The sequence below is a fragment of the Hesperophylax consimilis genome, chromosome 9 (genome assembly GCF_061612785.1).
Source record: "Hesperophylax consimilis isolate HC1 chromosome 9, BYU_Hcon_1.0, whole genome shotgun sequence".
Classification (NCBI taxonomy): Eukaryota; Metazoa; Arthropoda; class Insecta; order Trichoptera; family Limnephilidae; genus Hesperophylax; species Hesperophylax consimilis.
The window spans coordinates 18,797,529-18,818,578 of record NC_142844.1 but is presented as its reverse complement, the minus strand read 5'-3'; the positions used below and the strand labels follow the sequence as shown (position 1 = coordinate 18,818,578).

Sequence of the window (21,050 nt, the reverse complement as noted above, 5' to 3'; positions counted from 1 at the left end):
AATTTGGTTCGTATTCATAATATGGTACTACATTACGGCAGTCAATCAAGTTATGTTTAGTTACCAAATTTTGGTGAATTATTTTTAAAACTTGATTGTGCCTAAATGTATACTCGGACGGTGCTAATATAGAAAATATAAAATATATAAAATATATAAAAATATGATAATTATTAAAATATATATTATAATTAAAATATTATTATTATTAAATTATATGATATTATACCATATTTAAAAAAATTAAATATTAATAATATGATAATATTTTGTAATCCTACATGTATTTAAAATGACTGACTTTTGCATTTTTATATATAAATTTTTTGATAGATCTAATACGCCTAAATTTTTTATAAGAGAGCTAGGTATAATGCCAGTAGCCGAAATTACAAATGGTAATATTTTTATAGTCTGAGAATGTCAAATTCTTTTGAACTCATTTCCTAAATCTGTGTATTTTATTATTTTTTCAAAAACAGATTTTTCGATATTACAGGAATTTGTTTTTTTATATCAAAGTACTAAATAAGTACAAAAAGAAAAAGAGAAAAAAAATCTAACCTATTACCGCCAAACAACTCGGTCTTGGCACACACTCCTTGCCTCATTCACATTCATACATCGTCTCATACATACTATTCTATTATTCTGACTCTTGACATGTCCCGACTTGAGTATCGAGTTTGTGTTAGCATGAGTTATGCTATTCTGTAAATTATACTGTAAAACTCTCGACTCGAAGTTTGCGGGATCGAATCCCGAAGTGGGCAAGTAAATTTTATTTTGTTAATTTGTGTTATTCACAATTAATGAATTAATATACGTATGGTATATTCGCGGTACGTTCCATAGTGAAAGATACTCTCAGTATCGCCTGGTGTAAGACCACCATTCAGAATTGAAACGTTGCTTGAAATGGCTTTAGCCGTGTTTGGTGACCAAATCTGAATAGCCAGGTAGATTCACTTATTCAATAAATAATACCCGTTCTACGGTCTAAATTTAAATAATGATTTTTGGTCTTTCATCAGGGCGATACTGACAGTATCTAATGCTCTGAAAAATGCCGCAAATATAATACTTATGTGCATGTTCGTTTCAAGAGACAGAAGGTCAGCGGTCCTATATCGATTTATTATTGTTTTTGTAAATTATTATCAAAAAACATGAATGAAAAGACCAAACACAAATAACCTGACTGCCATATGTTGTGGTTAGAGTATTTTGAAGCGAGCAAGCGTAATTACTAGTGCCACGTAATTATGGTGCACGTGTGAGTCAAGGCTCATAAAGGCAACTCAAACAAACCTCATCTGGGTATATGGGTATTGGTTTTCAAGTTACAACATAAATATGTTTTGTCAAAAAAATAATGCTCAGTGACGGATTACATTGAGGTGAGACAACAGGGGTTGTTGCATTTCATCTTCATAATATTACGTTGTGACTAGACTTGTGCTTTGCTTATTTGGTACACATTAGTTTTTTTAAATATTTTATTATAAAAGTGATTCAGTGCAGTGCAGTGCAGCGCCTTTACTTTCTTTATATATAATGACGAAACGGAAAATTACGGGAAAAAAATCAAAGAGGAGTAAATCTTTGCAAGCAGCAAGGTATGTTTTTATGTCTTAGTCCAGTCCTGTTAATTTGAGAGGCGGATATGTGGACCGCTGCCCCGGGAACCATTCATTGGATAACCGACACCTCTGTCATAGGTAAGCCTAAGAGGTTACCTATGACAGCTACTTTTGATGACTTAGCAGAGGTGCCCGGGTTCAATTGTCTGGAACTTGGCGGCTGATGCGTCTTTTCACCCACTGTATGTCGGGGTCGGATTTGGAGACACTGGTTGAGGGAGATCTTTTTACCTCTCCTGCGGGACTCTCTCGACCCATCGCCTTGCACCGTAGTGGGAAGGGTGAATAAACATCTGTCACACCAGAACACATGACAGTTGATCACCCGACAGTTGGCCCCCCGAAACTTTTGTACTTATGCGTTGGTAATAGAATTTTCGTACATATTCACAATAAATATTTTTTTCAGGAATAATGCGTATTCGAAGAAACGACGAATTGAAGAACTGAATATTACTGAAGATGTGAATTTGGATATCCCTGTGTTCGATGTGAATTTTGACGTAGATTCACCTAAGTCGTACGAAATCGAACCTCAGTGGAAAGTTGGTTTGTCAAAAACGTATGCGAAAACTTCAAAACTGGCAGGCCATCAATCATCAATAAGCGTGGCAAGCACCCCTGTGGTAAATAATTACTCATTTTCATGACGCTTCATAAACATGCATTATTTCAGAATGTTTTCACACTGACAAATTATTTTGCTGGTTACTCCACAAAAGAATATTATTAATATTTAACATGTTTTACAGCAGATTGGTGACAACATTACTCCTGATGGCAACTTTGCTCCTGAAAACCTACCACCACTACTCATTGAGAAGAGCACTGAAGAAGTTTGCGGTCACATTCCTTGCGGTAGACGGGTTGTGGACATCAATTTCTTTTGTCGTCAAATGGAGGAAATATGTTTGCACCCGATGACATGTACAGGAGGAAAGTTCGTTCTGGTGAGAGAAACGCGGGATGGACTTTTATCGAAATTGAGATACGAATGTATGTTTTGTGAAAAGGTATCCATTGTGTATTCAGAACCTCCGAAAACGACAATCAACACCTCTCTTGTTTGGGGGGCTTTAAACATTGGTGTCGGACATGAGCAAGCAGAGGAGCTTTTGTGTACAATGGATATTCCGTTCATGTGCCCTGCAACATTTAGAAGACACGAGAGGTTGGTTGCTATGTCATGGAAGACCCATTTAGCTGAACAAATGTCAAGCAACATACGACAAGAGGCGCAGCTAGCTCGTGACAATGGAGACTTCGATGAAGGACATCCATTTATAACAGCAATTGTTGACGGAGGTTGGTCCAAGAGAAGTTACGGACATAGTTTCTCTGCAAAGTCAGGAGTGGCCTGTATTATCGGGAGACGGACGGGGAAGCTTCTATATCTCGGTATTAAAAATAAGTACTGCCACAAATGTGCGATAGCACGTGAAAATACGCGCCCACATGAGTGCAGTAGTAACTATTCCGGTCCATCAACAGGAATGGAACAAACTATAATAGTTGAGGGCCTTAAATTTATTTTTCAGAAATTCAATGTTTGGACCAAATTTTTAATTGGGGATGGTGACTCCAGTGTTTATGCAAGGGTGCGAGAAATGGCCCCATTTGGATACAAGATACAAAAACTCGAATGTGCAAATCACGTTGTCAAGTGCTATACGAGCAAATTGTATAAAATGACAATGGACACGAAGTATGATGCCAGCAGTCGTACGATATTAAGAAGGGAAATTAAAAGACTGAAAAGTGTTGCACGTGGTGCTATAATGCAGGCTAATGGCAATTTGGACCAGTTGCGAAATGACCTCAAAAATGGTCCTGACCATGTTTTTGGAAGTCACACAAAATGTCGTGCTCAATACTGCAAACACATTGGTGGTGATGCAATCAATTATGTACCCTTTTTAGAGAAATCGCATTTGCTGTCAGATTTACGCATCCAACTGGATGCTGTTGTCCGTAAAGCGGATAGACTTACGAAAAATGTCACTACGAACTTAGCTGAGAATTTTATGTCACTTGTCAGTAAGTTTGTAGGTGGCAAAAGAATAGATTTTTCTAAAGGTACAAGTTACGAGGGTCGATGTTACGGTGCAGGCTTGAGTCACACCTTGGGATCAGCTCACATCACTGACTTGCACAAGACGATCACGGGGAAGTCACCTGGTCAAACGACCAAGCGTGTGGTAGCGAGGCGACTCAAACGTCGTTGTTTGGCTAGACGCTTGGTATTCACTAACCCGTATAAAGCTAGAAAATCACTCGTCAGTAGAGGACCGGACTGTGAATATGGACCCGAAGCGGCAGAACCTGACCTTTCCTCTGAGGAGTTAAATGAAAAGATGACTTGCATCATGGATATGCTGAGTCATCAAATTTCCTCTGAAGCAGATACCACCAAACTGCAAATATTGACAATCGGTCAAGCAGACAATCCTCTCTGGATGGAGGCGAGGCATAAACGGCTCACAGCTTCGAAATTTGGCGTTATATATAAATTAAGAAATTCTACACCCCGACACAATACTGTCAAGAATTTGCTTCTGAGGAGAGACCTCATGACCAAAGCCATAATCTATGGCAGAATCAAAGAAAAGACTGCGATTGACTTGTACGAGGAAAGATACAAGGTAAAAGTGTCGCCATGTGGTATTTTTGTGAGAAAGGAATGGCCATACTTGGGGGCAAGTCTAGATGGATTGGTTGGAGAAAATGGTATAGTGGAAGTAAAATGTCTGCCCTCAATCGGAAACAAAACTATTTTTGACGCAGCTCTGGAAGATAATATCTTCGTTGCCGTGCAGAATGGAATACTTGTGTTGAAGAAGTCACATAATTATTCATTTCAAGTTCAAGGACAATTATTCATTACAAGAAAGGACTTCTGTGACATTATAATTTATTCTGAAAGTGGAGTAGAAGTAATAAGAATATATCCTGACAATGAATTTGAGCTAAAAGTGTTACCACGCCTGACAAAGTTTTTCAACGAATCACTTTTGCCAGAGTTAGCGGATAGCCGAATTCAACGCGGTATGAAAATTAGAGAACCTGACCATGTTGTCAATGCTCTACAAGCCAAAGTTTTAAAAGCCAAAAATGTAGTTTAGTAGTGTTTTACAGTATAATTGGCGTATAAATCTGTGTTGCGTCGGTTGTGTATTGATGTTTGATCTATTTGTTTGTGTTAGTGTGTTTGTATTTTGTATTTTTACGGTTCGCTAAAACTTCTCCTATACTTGCGAACAAGTTATTCACATGATTTGCTACAGTTTCTGTACTTGTATTGGTATCTAATTTATTAATTTAATATTTAGATGTTCAATAGTATTTTCTGTTTGTATTTTTGTATGTATGTAACTTCTTTTAATATTTTCCATATTTACTTTGGGTTATTTTTTTTCAAATTTTTCTTTATAGTACAATTCTTTAGCTGTTCTAATAGTGAAGATGTTTCTATATCTTTTATAGTAATTAAGTTGTTCCATGCAGGGCCGGAAGCATGTCGGAGCCTCTAGGCAATGCACGTTGTAATGATCCACCCTTTCTACTTCAAACTTTTCCTTCTCTTCTTTCTACGATAATTTTCCTTTAAAGTCCCATAGGTAACTTTTCCATAAGGCTTTGCATATGTGTTCGCAGGGATGGAAAATTCCTCCCCTGCCGACTCTACGAGCCTTTGCTCCTCTCTTTTGATTCTAGTTTGTCTACGTGACGTACGACTTTGAACGTACTCATTTCACGTGACGGATCAGTATAAAAAGGCTTCACCGAACGTTGTGTTGGTTTTTTTGTTTCTCGGTTTAGAAACCTAGTTATCTATGTATGTGTGGTATCCTTTGGTTCTTTTGAGATAGAGTGAGTTGAATTCATTACCGCTGTGTTTTAAAGCCATTTCACAAACCTTATTTTTCTGAAGTCGCCTGCTCTTCAAACTAGCTACGTGATTCTACCTGTCATAGGATTATGTGAGTATAATAAAGTGTTAGATTTTATATATGTGATATACATACGATAAATTTATGGTGTTAGTTGTCGGCGCCATCCATGTATATATTTTAGGAGGGGAAGGAGAGGAAAGGAAATGAATTTTTTTCAAGCTAAGATTGACTCCTCCTCTTACCAAACAAAACTGATGGATGATAATTTGAGCAAGGCGATCGATATCTGCGTGTCTGGATATCACAACCGGCCGGGTCTCCCCTTGTTCCAAATCGGCAACCTTCACGCCAGAATAAAGAAAACCAGGTCTCATCACCAATTTCAGAATTGCCCCAATCTCATACACCTCCAGGATAACCTACTTTACTGAGTGTAGAAGGGGAAAGCCATGACATCCCTTGTCACGAATCTAGTCGCGAAAATGTGACACGTAAGGTCCTAAGTTACGTGCCACCTCTAGAAAACGTTGTAACTCCCACGTCGTCGGGGATTTACATCCCTTTCTAGGTCAATACATAGATAACACACGACGATCTTGTCGACATTTAGCCTGCTTTTTAACGATAGGTTGTGTGCCTACCCATTCAGCCAATTATCATGTGAGATATATGTAAGGTCTACTCGAGATGCCAAATTTAGGATGAGGACTGTCTGTATTTTAATATTCGGTTCTAGTAAGTATTTTATGAGGTTACTAGCATCCTCGTGTATTAGGTATGGGTAACTCCTACTGAATACCTATCCTCTCAGGTAGGTATAAACGGATAATTGGTTTGATTTTTGCATTTAATTTAAAGAGGCTGCCTACCTCTCGAAAGGTACCTGTTGAGAAAAGTTGTTCGGTTGGTAGTTTTATTTCGGAGATTACCATCTCCCTCTTTCGACTTTAGATTTGTTTTTGTGCATCCCAATTCGTAACTTAGAAAGTCAAACAATAGATGAAAAGTATTAAATTAGAAAGTCAAATAACAGAAGAAAAGTTTTCATTCTGTTTTGTCTGGTTGCATCCGATCGCTTTCTATTTGGGCGGTCATACGCTAGCAAAACTTCCCCTTTGACTGACTGTACCTGCGTCTTGTCCTATATATGAAAAGGTCGTTGACTCGTCTCTCGCTCACAGCTGATTGACGGTTCGCCTAGCACATCCCTGTTAATGATAACATTATTTGGGCGGCAGGTGTCGTAAACTTAGTTCCTGTACCTCGGTTGTATCCGTCTTTTAAAAAGGTCCTCTGAAATTTAATAAATAATATAAAAACTCACCCAGTTAGTCACCTCTCATTCTCAGCGTGAAGCTTACCTGGTTACACTATATAGCTAAATCACTTTAATTTTCGACCTCCTCCCTACGCTTATAAAAGGGTAATTAAATATTCCTGTAAATAAAATTGTACCTCCCTAATCTGTCAGGATTCGAACCCACAGTTAATAATTTATTTGATTCTCTGGTTTTCGGTCTCCGTGGATAGAATGCCATCTCGCCAAATCTATAACTTAGCCCGATTAAACACTCCCTGCCTTTATACGTTCACTCTGTTTTAAAAACGCAATCATTATTTTTATTATTTTCATGTTTTTAAGACAAGCAATCTAGTTCGAACTGTATACGAAATCACGTTTAAATCAACACAACTTTATAACACAATCGCGATTGCACAACACCTGGCGCTCCTGAGGTGGGTTTTTACAAAACGGCGCTCTACAAATTACCCAATTATTATTATTGTCATTATTATTAATTGTTTTCTCACTGAGTCCAATCACTTTCACTTCACACAAAAACCGGTTCAATAATATTTCACTTTAATTCAGAAACCAACAAAGCTTTCCAACATCATCTGAACTCACTAACCAATTGCAAACTCACACATCACTTCTGGCTTGCATTCACCTCTCGGGGCTGTCAACGTATCCGAATTCCAGACTCGACTGTTTCATCGATCTCTCCTCCTTTCCCGTGGGAACATGGCACTTCTAGCCCGCCTGTCAACAAATCCCATCTGTTAGCCCAAACAAAAAATTTTTAGAGCACGTTATTTTATTATTTATCGTTTATTTTTGTGGATATTCAAAACATCACAACGTCTCGGGGCCCCTTCATCCTTTTTTAACTTCAAAAAAAAAAATTTTCTTCCACAACGTAACTATATTCATATTTAATTTGTTTTTTATACTACATTACGAAGGTATGCCTATAATTGTAAGATGAAGTACTTGAACTATACATCTATGGATATTATTATGGATACGGCACTGGTTCCATGTCGTACGGTGTATTTTTAATTTGTTTATGAATTTTGTCTCGTTTCCCTATGTTATCCATAACATTGTATTAAATTTATCCCAGGATTTTTCGACATTCTTATTTGTGCTATAATAGCACCGTTACTTTCTACTAATATTGTTCTATGCTATAACAGCACTATTATTGTTAATTTTTGTTATCTTTTCATTACCTTGTATACTCGTATACTGCATATTCTTTATTAAACATTATTTTATCAATATTTTGTAAGGAGCACTGTAGGATTATTTTTAATTTTGTCATAGTTTTAAGCGCACTTGAAATGAAATAACACAAAACTGCGATATACAAATATTACCTTATTATTAAATTGTTAAAGCAAACCATTTCTCATTAGTCATTACACACGACGGCATTTTGGCACTTTTTATGCATTTTCCTTAGTTGTAGCAGTATAGTTGAATACATAAAATATTGTTGAACTAATCTCTCGCTGACATCGGATTAGCGGGTACAAATTCTCATTTTATGAAAATATTATAAAATAAAAATAAATAATAGTGGTTCAAGATTTGAAGACAAGATAAAGTATTATATATTATAATATGTAATGTAACATTATATATTTTAACATATAATTTAATGTTTAAATGTTCTAAAAAAATAAAAATAAAATATAAATATATATATATATATACATCATCATACACCCTTGAAAACCTTAACCATAATATATATACATATTTATCCCCTCTCGTACTATGTTAATCTCGCGCGACGGTACGCCAGGTATATGTTGATCCGTTTGCATTTGTTGATCCACCTCGGATATGTTGATCCATTACCCAAGCTGGCATACATATGTAAATCCCTATAGATCAACTTGTGTCATCGAGATTTAGCTGTAAGCCACGCCCATTTTTCGGTCGCATATACATTTTACACGATTTATTTTGTTGATCTATATATTTCTGACAAACTTGACGGCTTGCATGCGTTGTAACTTAACCGCCAATTTCGCACGCGTTTACGTACTTAGATCCTGTTAGTACATCCATATTCTATGAAAATGACTTTATACTTACAGAGGATAGACTGCCTCACGAGTATTTATATTGAAATGGAACTTTCGCAAACGTCAAATCCATGCTAAAAAAATCTTTTGAACTTGATTAAACAAAAATTGTAAATTTAATACATCATTTACTACGTTTCGTGACTTAGCAGGGGTGCCCGGGTTCATGGGGTGAGGTTTGTCTGGGTAATTTTATAAGAGAAATTTTAAACTTTGATGGAATAAAATTTTATTTTAATGTATCTTTTACCATCTCTCCCGACGTAAGTTTCTTGTAATGATTAAGTTGAAACAAAGCGTAATATCCATAATATGTGCCTATTAAAATTGCGGCGATTAGATTGGTGAGAATTAAATTTTTCAAATTTTAAATTATGATTACTAAAAATTTATTCTAATTTGTTTATTACTAAACATGGCTAAAGTCATTTCAAGCTACGATTCCAACCAACGATGTTTTAGTATATGTTCGTCAATCAACAGGAGCCATAATGTATGTACATCAGAGCCCTTGAGAATTATTATGCAATAAATGGTTCCCGGGGCGGCGGTACACATACCCTCCTCCCAAATTGTAATAAACGTCTACTTTCAAATGCAAAACATAATTTAAAACGTACCTAAATCTTGACCTCCGTTATCGAGGGGTAAGGCTCTCGACTAGCAATCCGAAGGTCGCGGGCTCAAATAAATTTTACTAAAATTAATTTGTACTATTTTACAATTAGTGTTTGGTAACCTGATCTGAATAGCCAGGTACTTTCCCACCTTCCTCTACGTCATCTCCTTCGAGGTCCACAATACCTTCAGTCTCACAACAACCCCAATTGGGGATGCCATAGTCTCACTGGCTCCAGACGGGAGCAGTTGGGACTCTGGTGTGGTATTCAAAATTTTTTTTTAAAATGAAAACATATTGTAAATATTATAATCAGATGCCAATTATATTTCCTACAAATATACATCTAATTTCGAGAAGTTGAATAAAGTGTTTTTAGCACGGCAAAATGGCAAAATTGCAATATTATTGTAACAATAGCAATATTATTATAGTAGACTAATAAAGCGGCTGCTACACTACTCGCTTCGACGCTTCGACGAAGTCCTCGACGAAGTTAGCCGAAGTTCGAAGTGCGTGCCCACACACTCGTGCAACTTCGCGAGTAACTCAGTCCAACCAGTCAGTGATTGGTTTATTTATGCCGTGACGCTTCGAGTCCTTTGACTCGGGCGCATTTACCGACAACAATCGGAAGTCGGGCGAAGCGAAGCGAAGTTGCCCGAAGCGAAGCGAAGTTCGTGCCCACACTATCGTATTCGGTCAACTTCGATCAACTTCGCGAGTAGTGTAGCTGTAGTAGTGTAATTTATAAACACATTGAAACGAAAGGAACGAAGCAACCGCAAGCAGCGTTATGCGTTGTTTGCGGTTCCTTCATTCCTTTCTCAAAGACAAATACATAGCACTATCTTTTTTATGTCAATACAAATATGGGATGCTAGGAAGAGGAATATGGGAAAGTACCTGGCTATACAGATTCGGTCACCTAATACGGCTAAAGCCGTTTCAGGCCACATTCCGATTCTTTTTTTAAAATATATTACTTTGAAAAAGTTTATTTGTATTTATTTTTGTTCCATTTCCATAGTCCTCAATAAGTTTTATACCTGTTCTGAGGTCTACATACTACAAACTGAACCATTCGGTCGGAGCCGCAATGTTTTTTTTATTTCTGTGGGCCTTAGAAAACAATAATGTTATTTATAACGGTTTTGTTGACCGAGAGAGAGCGAACACAGGTTCTCTGTTTTTTGACCAGATGTAGGTATATTTTTTACAATGCCGGCCGGCGTAGTCCGGTGATAAGGCTTTGGACTCCCATTCCGAAGGTCGCGGGTTCGAACCCTGTGTACGCAAATAAATTTTATTTGATTGATTTGTGTTATTTCACAATTGATTAATTAAAATAATAAATACTATATATGCGGCACGTTCCAGAGTGGAAGATACTCCCAGTATCGCCTTGGTGTAAGACCACCATTCAGAATTGAAACGTTTCTCCAAATGGCTTTAGCCGTGTTTAGTGACTAGATCTAAATAGCCAGGTACTTCCCCACCTTCCTCTTCCCCATCTCCTTCCCTTACCCACTTACCTTCAGCCAAACAACATACCCCAATTGGGGATGCCATAGTCTCACTGGCTTCAGACCGGAGCAGTTGGGACTCTTGTGAGCTATTCACTATAAAAATACTATGTAAAACCAAAATGCCAAAATGTTTTTAATAGAGATATACATAATTAAGAAATTGGCACATACATCATCATACATGTCATAATATGGAAAATCAGGACTAAAGATATATGAAGAAATAATAATAATATAAAATGAAATGTCAGGCTTTCTGTAAAAATATTAAAATACATACAATTAAATTAAATGTTACCTTGTATATATTCGTTTAAATTCTAACGTAGTATAAACTAATTAAATAAATAATACAAAAAAAATAGTGCCATCTGGTAACTGAAATTCATAACTTTTATAACGAAGATTTACATTACCGCCATCTTACTGTTTTCAGGCAAACGTTTTTAAAATAAATTCTAGTTAGAAAAAATATTGTTTTGGAAATGAACAACAGAGTTCGTGTGTGTCGAAAATAGTTGATTTTGTCATGTCTACAATCGGTCTTAATAATATTATATGGTGGAGGAAACAAGTGTATGACATGGGGAGAAATGACATATCAAAGTAATTAGGGTGTTGAGTAGAAAATTAATTACGTATTTGCTTTGTCTACCTTTTTCCAGTATAGTTATAAGTGAGATCGTCTCTAAAAACCCGGTATAAATAAATAAAGTATAAATTTTTCACCAATACCAGATTACTCCAAGTTTTTTGTCAAGTTTTGGGACTAAATATCGTAATATGTACTCCCTAATTGACCAGAATATTAAAGGAGGGTAATAATGTGGATTCTTCAGTGGAAATATTCAATTTATCACTCAATAAATACAAATTTGTTGCTGGGCACTTAAGTCAAATATAAAAATATTTAAAAAAGTTTAATAGTGAAACGTTTGTACATAATTTTATAAGCTATTCCTATGTAAAATCCCCTAAAAAGGGCGCTAAAAATAAATAAACACGGTCACAGAATGGAATTAAAAGTGATTCCTTAACAAAAATAATAAACTTTATTCTTACAATGTTAGTCCAAATTTTTAGGGGATTTTATATAAGAATAGTTTATAAAATGATATTCAAACATTTCATGTTTGTATATCATTTCATAAACTATTCCTATATAAAATCCCATAAAAAGGGCGTTGAAAAATAAATACACACGGTCACGGAATGCAATTAACTGATTCCTTAAAAGAAATAATAAGCTTGATTTTCCAAAGTCTTAGTAAAAACTGTATAATTTACAAAAACATATTATGTAAACTATTTAAAACACTGCAAAATTAGTCTTACATACCTTATTTTAAATACGAAATCAGACTTTCTTTAATTAAATGTAGAAATGGGACGTGAAAAAACATACTTCCATTTATCTAAATAATTAATTAAAAATATTTACAGGTTCGATGGTTGTAAGTTAATTAGGTAAAGCCATGCACTACGTCGTGTAATATTTTAAATAGATCCGCTATCAATAACAACCCTTACGTAGGTGGCGATAAGGTTTAAATACCCGCTAAACACCATCCGCCCGTTTTGATTTATGCAAGAAAAAAACATTGCCAAAAAGTGCCTTTTATTTTATTTTGTTGATGTTCAGGCATAAACATTTAATTTTTTTTTCGATCATTTTATAAATAACTTAATTTTCCACATTATACAATAAAATCATAACCGAAAATGAGTTCGTAAGTAGGAGATTTCGAACATTAAAGCAGTTTTCATAGCCCTTATACATTATTTTTTTCTGGTCTTATAAAAAGACTTATCTAAAAATTACTCGATTATTTTAAAGGCCAAGATGTATTCTACTCGCAGTATTTAATTATAGCATCTGAAACATTTCTAGACGACGAAATTTTCAAACCAAAAACAAATGATTTTGCATCACTATATTAAAAATATACTATTTTACAACCTTTTCCGAAAATGCCCATGATTTTAAATTCGTAAAAACTTTTCCATATGCACTCGTATATGCCGCTACCAAACATAATATAATCATATCCAACAAGAACGTTAGAATACTCGCATTTTTAACTAAATCCTGACAATATTAAAGATGATAAATATTTTTGAGAAACAATCTTGTGTAGTGTCATATTAAAACTACAATAGATACGTCGATTATTAATAAAATCGAAAGATTCTTTTGTATTTGCAAACTTCAAAAGATCACTAAAATGTACAATCGCAATAATTGAGAGCATTGGGAAAAATGGTGGGAATATTTTTGTTTTGTTTATGAAAATGAAAAATAACAATAATATTTATGAATTAATAAACTCATTATTATGACACATCAATTAGAGTAGATATCTGGGAACACACGTGCTGTATAATTGATGGGTTTTGCGAATAAAGTTGATCTTTAATTAATTGTTTCATTGAATTTTCATAATGAGATGTTTTCATATTTACCAACCAATAAAATGCAAGCATATTCGTAAATCATAAAACATACAATGTGCTTACCTCTTGTCTGATAAAGATAAAGAATATCTACCATCTAAATGTATAAATTGTACAGACAAGGCAAAAACGTATCAATAAAGGACTGCAGTTTTATCAATGTAATAACATCTTGTTTTCTGATAAAACGTACAAGAAATAAATAAAAAAACAAGAAAAGATATCAATTATATGTATTAATAATACTTAAAATGCTTCTGAGAATAAAACACAAAATGATTAAGGCAGACATGAATAGGTTTCAGGAAATTCGTTGTAGGTATTTGTCTACTGTCAGAGAGATAAAAACTTTGTACTCATACGCACTGTAATCTAAATTGCTTTGGAAAAATTCTACGTGACATCATTAGAAAAAAAGTTAATAATAGTTCAAGATTTCAACTATACAAGAATAGCTGATGGTACCTACTGGTTTAGTGTAGAAACTGACCAAGCACCACGTTAATTTCAATATGCCGATCGATGAAGGCAGATACAGATAGCCGTTTGAAACATAAAACAATTATTACTGAATACAAAATTTTATTCTTCGGCTCCGTTTATCCTGACTCTTGGCATGACTCGACTAAATCATTTGATTAACTTAATTGCATTTATTTGGGCGTCATGTATTTGCTCCTGATATTGATTTATCCGTTCGTTCACACTGCGTACCTAATATTTAAAAAAAAACTAAGTGTACATCCATACCTTAAACTTATTGATTGTATTAAAAACAGCATCTTATGTTTGCTGCTTTTAGCTTTCTCTCGTTCTTTCTCTGTGTGCTCTATTCATAAAATCTTATAAGATTCCAAACGGCTCCTTGTTAACAGAAGCTAGTGAGACTATGGAATCCCCAATCGGAGTATGTTATGAGGTCAGTGGAGTTTGGGGAGAGGAAGGAAATAGGACAGAAGAAGTTGTATATTCAGATATGGTCACCAAACACTAGCAATTTCATGCAGTGTTCGACCCTGAATTTTTGTCTTTTACCGGGGCAATACCGAGAGTATTTACCGCTCTGGACTATTATACTTTATGTTTCTTTGTATATGAATTAATTGTGAAATATTACAATTTAATTTAATAAGATTCGAACCCGCGTCCTCCAGATTTACAGTCGAGGACCTTATACCCCTCAATCAAGGAAGCCGTCAACAAAAAAATCACGCTCTTGGTATCAGAACTTTACTGTGGAATGCTAATCTAAATGTAAAATTCACAAAAAAAGTCTAACATATTTTATATTCATCAGTGTGTGACTTGTGTTGTGATATCGCCACCTCGTCACTAACTTACTGAGAGTAAAACGTCTGATTTCACAACAATCTTTATAACATTTTACAATAACAATGGCAGTTAAGAATTTTGAGATGTTAATGCATCCTGCAAAAACCATTTATTTAGCTACCATAGTTTATTTTATTTTTTCGTTCATCTCTGTATTTGGCAAACCTAGACAATATCGCTTCATTTACATTCACATTTATCTGTAGAGCATTTCTACCACTTCTAAAACTAAAAAAACAGTCCTATAAATCTTTAATCTTCCTACAAACTAGTTTAATATGGGCTGGACGCCGTGGTTTCTTTATAAGACGATGTACTGCGACCCGCCAACACTGTGTGTACAGTATACAGATGATAAGGCCCTCTAATTTATGACCCGCTAGACTCTTTCTTACCTCTCAAACGTTTTGTTTGACGACTCCGTGTAAACTGGAGGCGAGAGGTCCAAAGGCCAACAAGGGGACACTGAGCTGGGTTTAACACTAATTATTTTAGTTCAAATGTCAATAACTTAAACGGTTTCCGATGTCTACTGGGGCATGGTTTTAGTATTACGAAAAGTATGACAATTTTAATGTTTTCAGGGGTACAAAATGAATTCTCTTTGGAATGTACAGAAGATTTTATCATATTTCTCTAAAAGTAGGTCGAGTAGTGTTATTAGAGAGATCACTAATTTTGAAAGAAGGCTTTACATTTAAGAACTTCCATTAATTTACGTAAATTACTTAGTAATGATTGCACCCAGACGTAATAATAATATGTAAAAAATATTTCAACGCACATTTTCCTTAATCAATTTTCAACACTAAGATTATTTTTCTGCTTCAACACACATGCGTAGATAGGCAGGTATCTAAATGATATAATATTTTCGCTATTATTATATCCTTAAAAAATTAATCATGTAGCTTCTAACGTATATTTTCTTTTATATTATAGAAACAAACAGTACATGATTTACAGAGATGAAATAATATATAAGAAAAAGATACTTCATGTTGGGTACCTATGATATGTTTCCTTGTTAGGTGGTATGTTTATTCCTTAATTACCAGGTGACGTGTGTAGTATATAGGTGTGTGTGTGTGTGTATTGTATAAGTGAGTGTTTGTGTGTGTGTGTGTGTGTGTATCTGTATGTATGCGCATTGAACAGTTTAAATTATTGACATGACATGATATTATTTCTGGTTAATGTCATAGTGTGACATTTAGAAACGTTTATATCTAGACAGTTAACTTTGCAATACTTGCAAAGCCTATCTAGGTCACTCTGTAACGCTTCGCAGTCAGAAAGAGAACGAATAACTTTGAATATTTTCATGTCATAAATTTCATATTTGGAGTTTTGAAAACATGATCCAATGTCATTTATATAAATGTTGAACATTAGCGGACCTAGGTGGGACACTTGGGGGACACCAGATTTTACCTCGATAGATTTTGAGAAGACACCGTTGATTAAGATTACCTGATTACGGTTAGTAATGTATTATGTATAATTATATTTAGTATAATAAAACTAATGTAATACTAAAAATTACTTAAATTATTTAAGGTAACATTGTTTATTATACGGTTCTAATCTCATCTCTGTCACTATTTGATTAAACCACACAACTTTAATATACGTTTAGTACTATTGTGCAAAACTAGTATGCTTTAATGGAGTACATAAGTGACCTATTGTGTTTTGTCTAGTTATTATATAGATATTTGTAATAAACGTATATCTAAAGGTATGAAAGAGACATTCGTGTATGAATGAGATAGAATGATTATGCGGGACGTATAAAAAGGTATGTATTATATTTTCTAATTATTTCTACTTAACCCTAAACTAACTAATAATATTTTAGACTAAAGAGTTAGAGTATCATTAGTTAGAGAAATTGGAGGTACAAAGTGTAATGCTTTATTTCAATTCACCTTTTATTTGATGCATTCAAAATAGAATTTAATAATGATATCACTCTTTACTTGAGATTATACAGTTGTTGTAAAAATAGAATTGAAAGCATCTTTCAAGGATGCCCAAACATATTTAATTTCAGAATCTGAGTAGTTTAGCAGTCCCAGTACACATATAACTAATCGTTATGTGTGTAAGTATAATGTTTAATTCATATAAAAAATAAAGAGAGATTTAATGAATCGTAATGAATTCATTTTATTTTTTTGTTTTTTTGGTTCATGGTGAAGCAGAGTTTTATCGCCTGTCATAATAATGTTTCTGTATTTCTTAAAAAATGTCTATTTAACCTCTTAGGCTAATTTGTTCGCCTTTGTCAACAGCTATTACCCGTGGAGTAAATTTGTTCGCTTTTGTGAACAGCTATTACCAGTGGAGTAAATTTGTACGCTTTTGGTACCGGCTCATGTGGTCTCATAGAAACCGTCTCATGTCTCTCCTACTTGTCATATTGAGAAATATGAACTAAACGGGGTTAGAAAGAGAAAACACCATGCTTTATATTCAAATTCAGAATCAACTATAGAAGATTTAAAATATATACCTACATAAAATTAAAGGTTCTGTCCACATTTTGAGAAAATGTTGTCAAATTTTGTGATTTTTTTAATTAATTAATTTTATATAAAACGACAAAAAATGAAGCTTCGATAATGTTTATAATATATTTATCTTGTAAATTTTATTATTGGTTTCAGTAATTTTAGTTCAGTGTTAAGACGAAAAAACTTAAACTGAGCTATTTCTATAAGACATTTATGTATGATATAAAAATCTCAATATTTATTTATTTCTAATAATAAAATTTCAAAGCGTATTTCATCACCTTTCAAAATGATATGTTTTTTTTATTTTTCGGATACGTTAATAAATATTCCATTTATTATGATTTCCTTTGAAAGAGGAAACACATATGCTCCAATTTTTTGACAGCGTTTCTAAGAAACATAACGTTCAATACGCCAGAGGCCTGAAGGTTTGACAACATCAATAAAATATCACAAGAAACAGTGTAAGATATTCTTGTAATGATTGTTGTGTATAATGACCGTTGTAGTAAGACACACCAGATACTCTGATATTCTTGAGACAGACGAGATGTTTTGTTTGACAAATAAAAGCATGTTGAACACGTGCCCATTGTACACAAATGATAAAAACACGGCACACACAAGGCCCACACTGTCAACAAAGGTTTCTGGGTAAAATTGCATATGAAAAGTCACTATCTGGTATCTTTATGATGATTGTTGAAACGTGTGTTTTTTTATTTTATTGTCACAAGAACGATGCAAGAAATTAAAACTTAAAAATCGTCTTAAAGTTTTATCATTTGTGATTTACGACGTAGAAATCAACGTTGGAAGTTTATTTTTGACATGACCAGGTATCTGGCAGCATCCTTGGGCACAAATAACAGAATATCACATGTGCTTACGTAACAAGATCATAAAGTCCTTATAATTATTGTCCTTCCTTTTTGTGACAAAAAATTCTTTGAGATTGTGTAGCGACACAATACATCTACATAATGTAGATTATATTACCTAACTCGTATACATTTATAGATAGGTACAGTATTCTATTTTTACCTTTATAAGTGGAAGTAGTGACACATATATTTTTAAGATAATCAGTAACGTTCCTGGCTAGTGAAACTAATGACGTAAATGTATTTATCAAACAAATAATAGCAACTATTTTGAGAAATTGATAAAGAAGTTTCCATCGAGTTAAATATTTCCCGCCTTACTAATAATCGAGTTTTTTTTAAATATTACTAACTTATAAACAAACAAAATTTCTGCAAAATTTAAAACACAGCACGTCATGGTAGGTATACTAAGTAGGTAAACTAAACCTGACAATATTTGAAAATCTCCTACTACCACCACAGTAAGCTGAAAATGTTGCTTGTGTGGTGATGGAGGACTTAGCCAGCCGAGGAATTGAACACACTACGCCCGAGTGAGACCCAAGCGCGATGTCAACTCAGCCACCGACCGGTGTAATAATTTAATAATTTAATGTACATACACATAATTTAAGCAGCCATAATGAATTTTTGATTACTTTAGTTTGTGCCCTGATAAATAACAATATTTGGATAATTTGTTTGGCACCGCTTTTGTGCACAATCACCACAAGGGCGCTGTACAAATATATAATACATTTTTACAATGATCTATGTTATTACTAACTATAGACTAGTGAAACTTTTATCAATTTATGTCTAACATATTGCATCTACCAGTTCGTCGATCACCAAAGATATTAGAAGAACGAGATGTGCTATGCGCAGTTCGTACTGAGAGGAATTGTTTTGCCGAGTGTCGCCGGTTTTGTTCACCAATACTACTGCACACCTTCGCTTGCGCTAAGGTATCCGCACTAATACATAGAACAGATTTCTGTGCGTACACGTCCCGATACCGTTCAAAGTACCCTAATTAGGTAGTACTCCGGCTACGATCCGGCGGCCAACATAGCATATCTCGTTCTTCTAATATCTTTGTCGATCACTAATACAAGCTAATACAATGCATTTGATTGATCAACGTGGTGATAGAATGTACATGCTTTTCGTAAGCGAAACCGGTCGGTATTAATAACTTTAAATTTTTGTTGTTGTTATTAACAAATTCTTTGTTTTATTTCATAAATTTCGAACCACAAAGTTTTTGTCTCTCTTGCTTGAAATGGCTTTAGCCGTGTTTGGTTGCCAGCTCTGTACAGCCAGGAGCTCCCCCGCCTACTTTTTACCCATCACCTTCCCTTCCCCACTACCTTCAGCCTCAACATACCCCAATTGGGGATGCCATAGTTTCACTGACTCGGCAGTTGGGTCTCTTGTGCGGTATTCACATAAAAATAAAAATAAGCCTTCCACGTAGAGAAAAAAAAAATGGCTAGATATCAGATATATTTATAATGGTGACTGGGTAAATCATCACAATGATAATTCATCACATCTTTAAAAAGTTATATTATGTCATGGAAAGTGATGAAACAAAAACTTTATTAACTGGGTTAAGTAGGTTAGCTTAGGTTTAAATTATTTTGTTTTAATCGTTTCTAATGACTTTATATCACTTTTTAAAAGTGTGTTGAATTGTCACTGTGTTGAGTTATCATGGAACCGTTTATAATATTATATGTATGAAAAAATGTAACTATAAAAAATTATTTTTAAACAATTGTTTGATGATTTATCTACAATCTTAACCGTGGTTGGTACTATTTTTAATGTTCGGACATATTAAAAATAACTGAACAGTATTTTGGCACATTGGTACCGACGAGGGAGTATCCCACCAAGTTTCTTGATAATCCCATGTCTGGTCGAAATAACACGGTTTAGAATCATTCACCGGAAGTTTGTAAGCCTTCAGCCAGACGAGTGTACCTACATTCATACCTACCTTACTTACTGAAAACCTACGTGGATAGTTAATTTACACTTAAATTAAATTAATTTACTATTTATTTCGTATAGGTGCTCAATATTAAGGTATACATAATACATTGAAGGCACAATATACTAAATATTGAGAAGTCTTGTGGGACGATTGTTTCGAGTAAAAGGTGAGAGAGAGTATTGATGTGTTCACTGAACGTAGTTGAAGCTTTACGAACCCCCAGTGTTCCAATAAATTCTAGTAGCTCACCGCACTTGCCTTGATGTTATGGTATTTTGAACCATAAAAAATATTACTAGCACGCTAAAATAAATTATATTCGTTGGAAAGGAATTAATGTATTTTGTATTCTAGCTCGTCTTTTCTTCACTTTAAAATCATTGCTTTTTTATCTGTGTAAAGTGAGTCTCAAAATTCTCAAAGTCAAAATAGTCAAACGTCGTAATTTCTATTTTAAAAAGTCAAACTTAGTCATATTTATTTAAAGGAAATCCTCATATTATTTATTTTCATGGTAAGGAACGCTTGTTTTGCTGGAAACGTAATAAAATTCTGTGTCAAATGTCGTAATTCCGAATTAAAAAAGTCATACTTAGTCATATTTATTTACAGGATATCATCATATTTTGACGGCCGGCATAGTCCAGTGGTAACGCATTGGACTGCCATTCCGAAGGTCGCGGGTTCGAACCCGGCGTGCGCAAATAAATTTTATTTGATTAATTTGTGTTATTTCACAATTAATTAATTAAAATAATATATAGTATATTTGCGGCACGTTCCAGAGTGGAAGATACTACCAGTAT

The 21,050-nt window shown here is 34.3% G+C and overlaps 1 protein-coding gene across 1 annotated transcript in view; it reads left to right on the top strand.

Moving 5' to 3' along the window:
- The first annotated feature begins 1,573 nt into the window (after positions 1 to 1,573).
- The window catches only part of LOC149421008 (uncharacterized), a 36,264-nt gene continuing 16,787 nt past the window's right edge, over positions 1,574 to 21,050 (top strand). Inside the window, exons 1-3 of the mRNA XM_089635154.1 lie at positions 1,574 to 1,619; positions 2,053 to 2,269; positions 2,396 to 4,304. Of these exons, the coding sequence (XP_089491280.1) occupies positions 2,540 to 4,304 (1,765 nt within the window). The 5' untranslated portion in view covers positions 1,574 to 1,619; positions 2,053 to 2,269; positions 2,396 to 2,539. The remainder of the gene's footprint in view (positions 1,620 to 2,052; positions 2,270 to 2,395; positions 4,305 to 21,050) is intronic.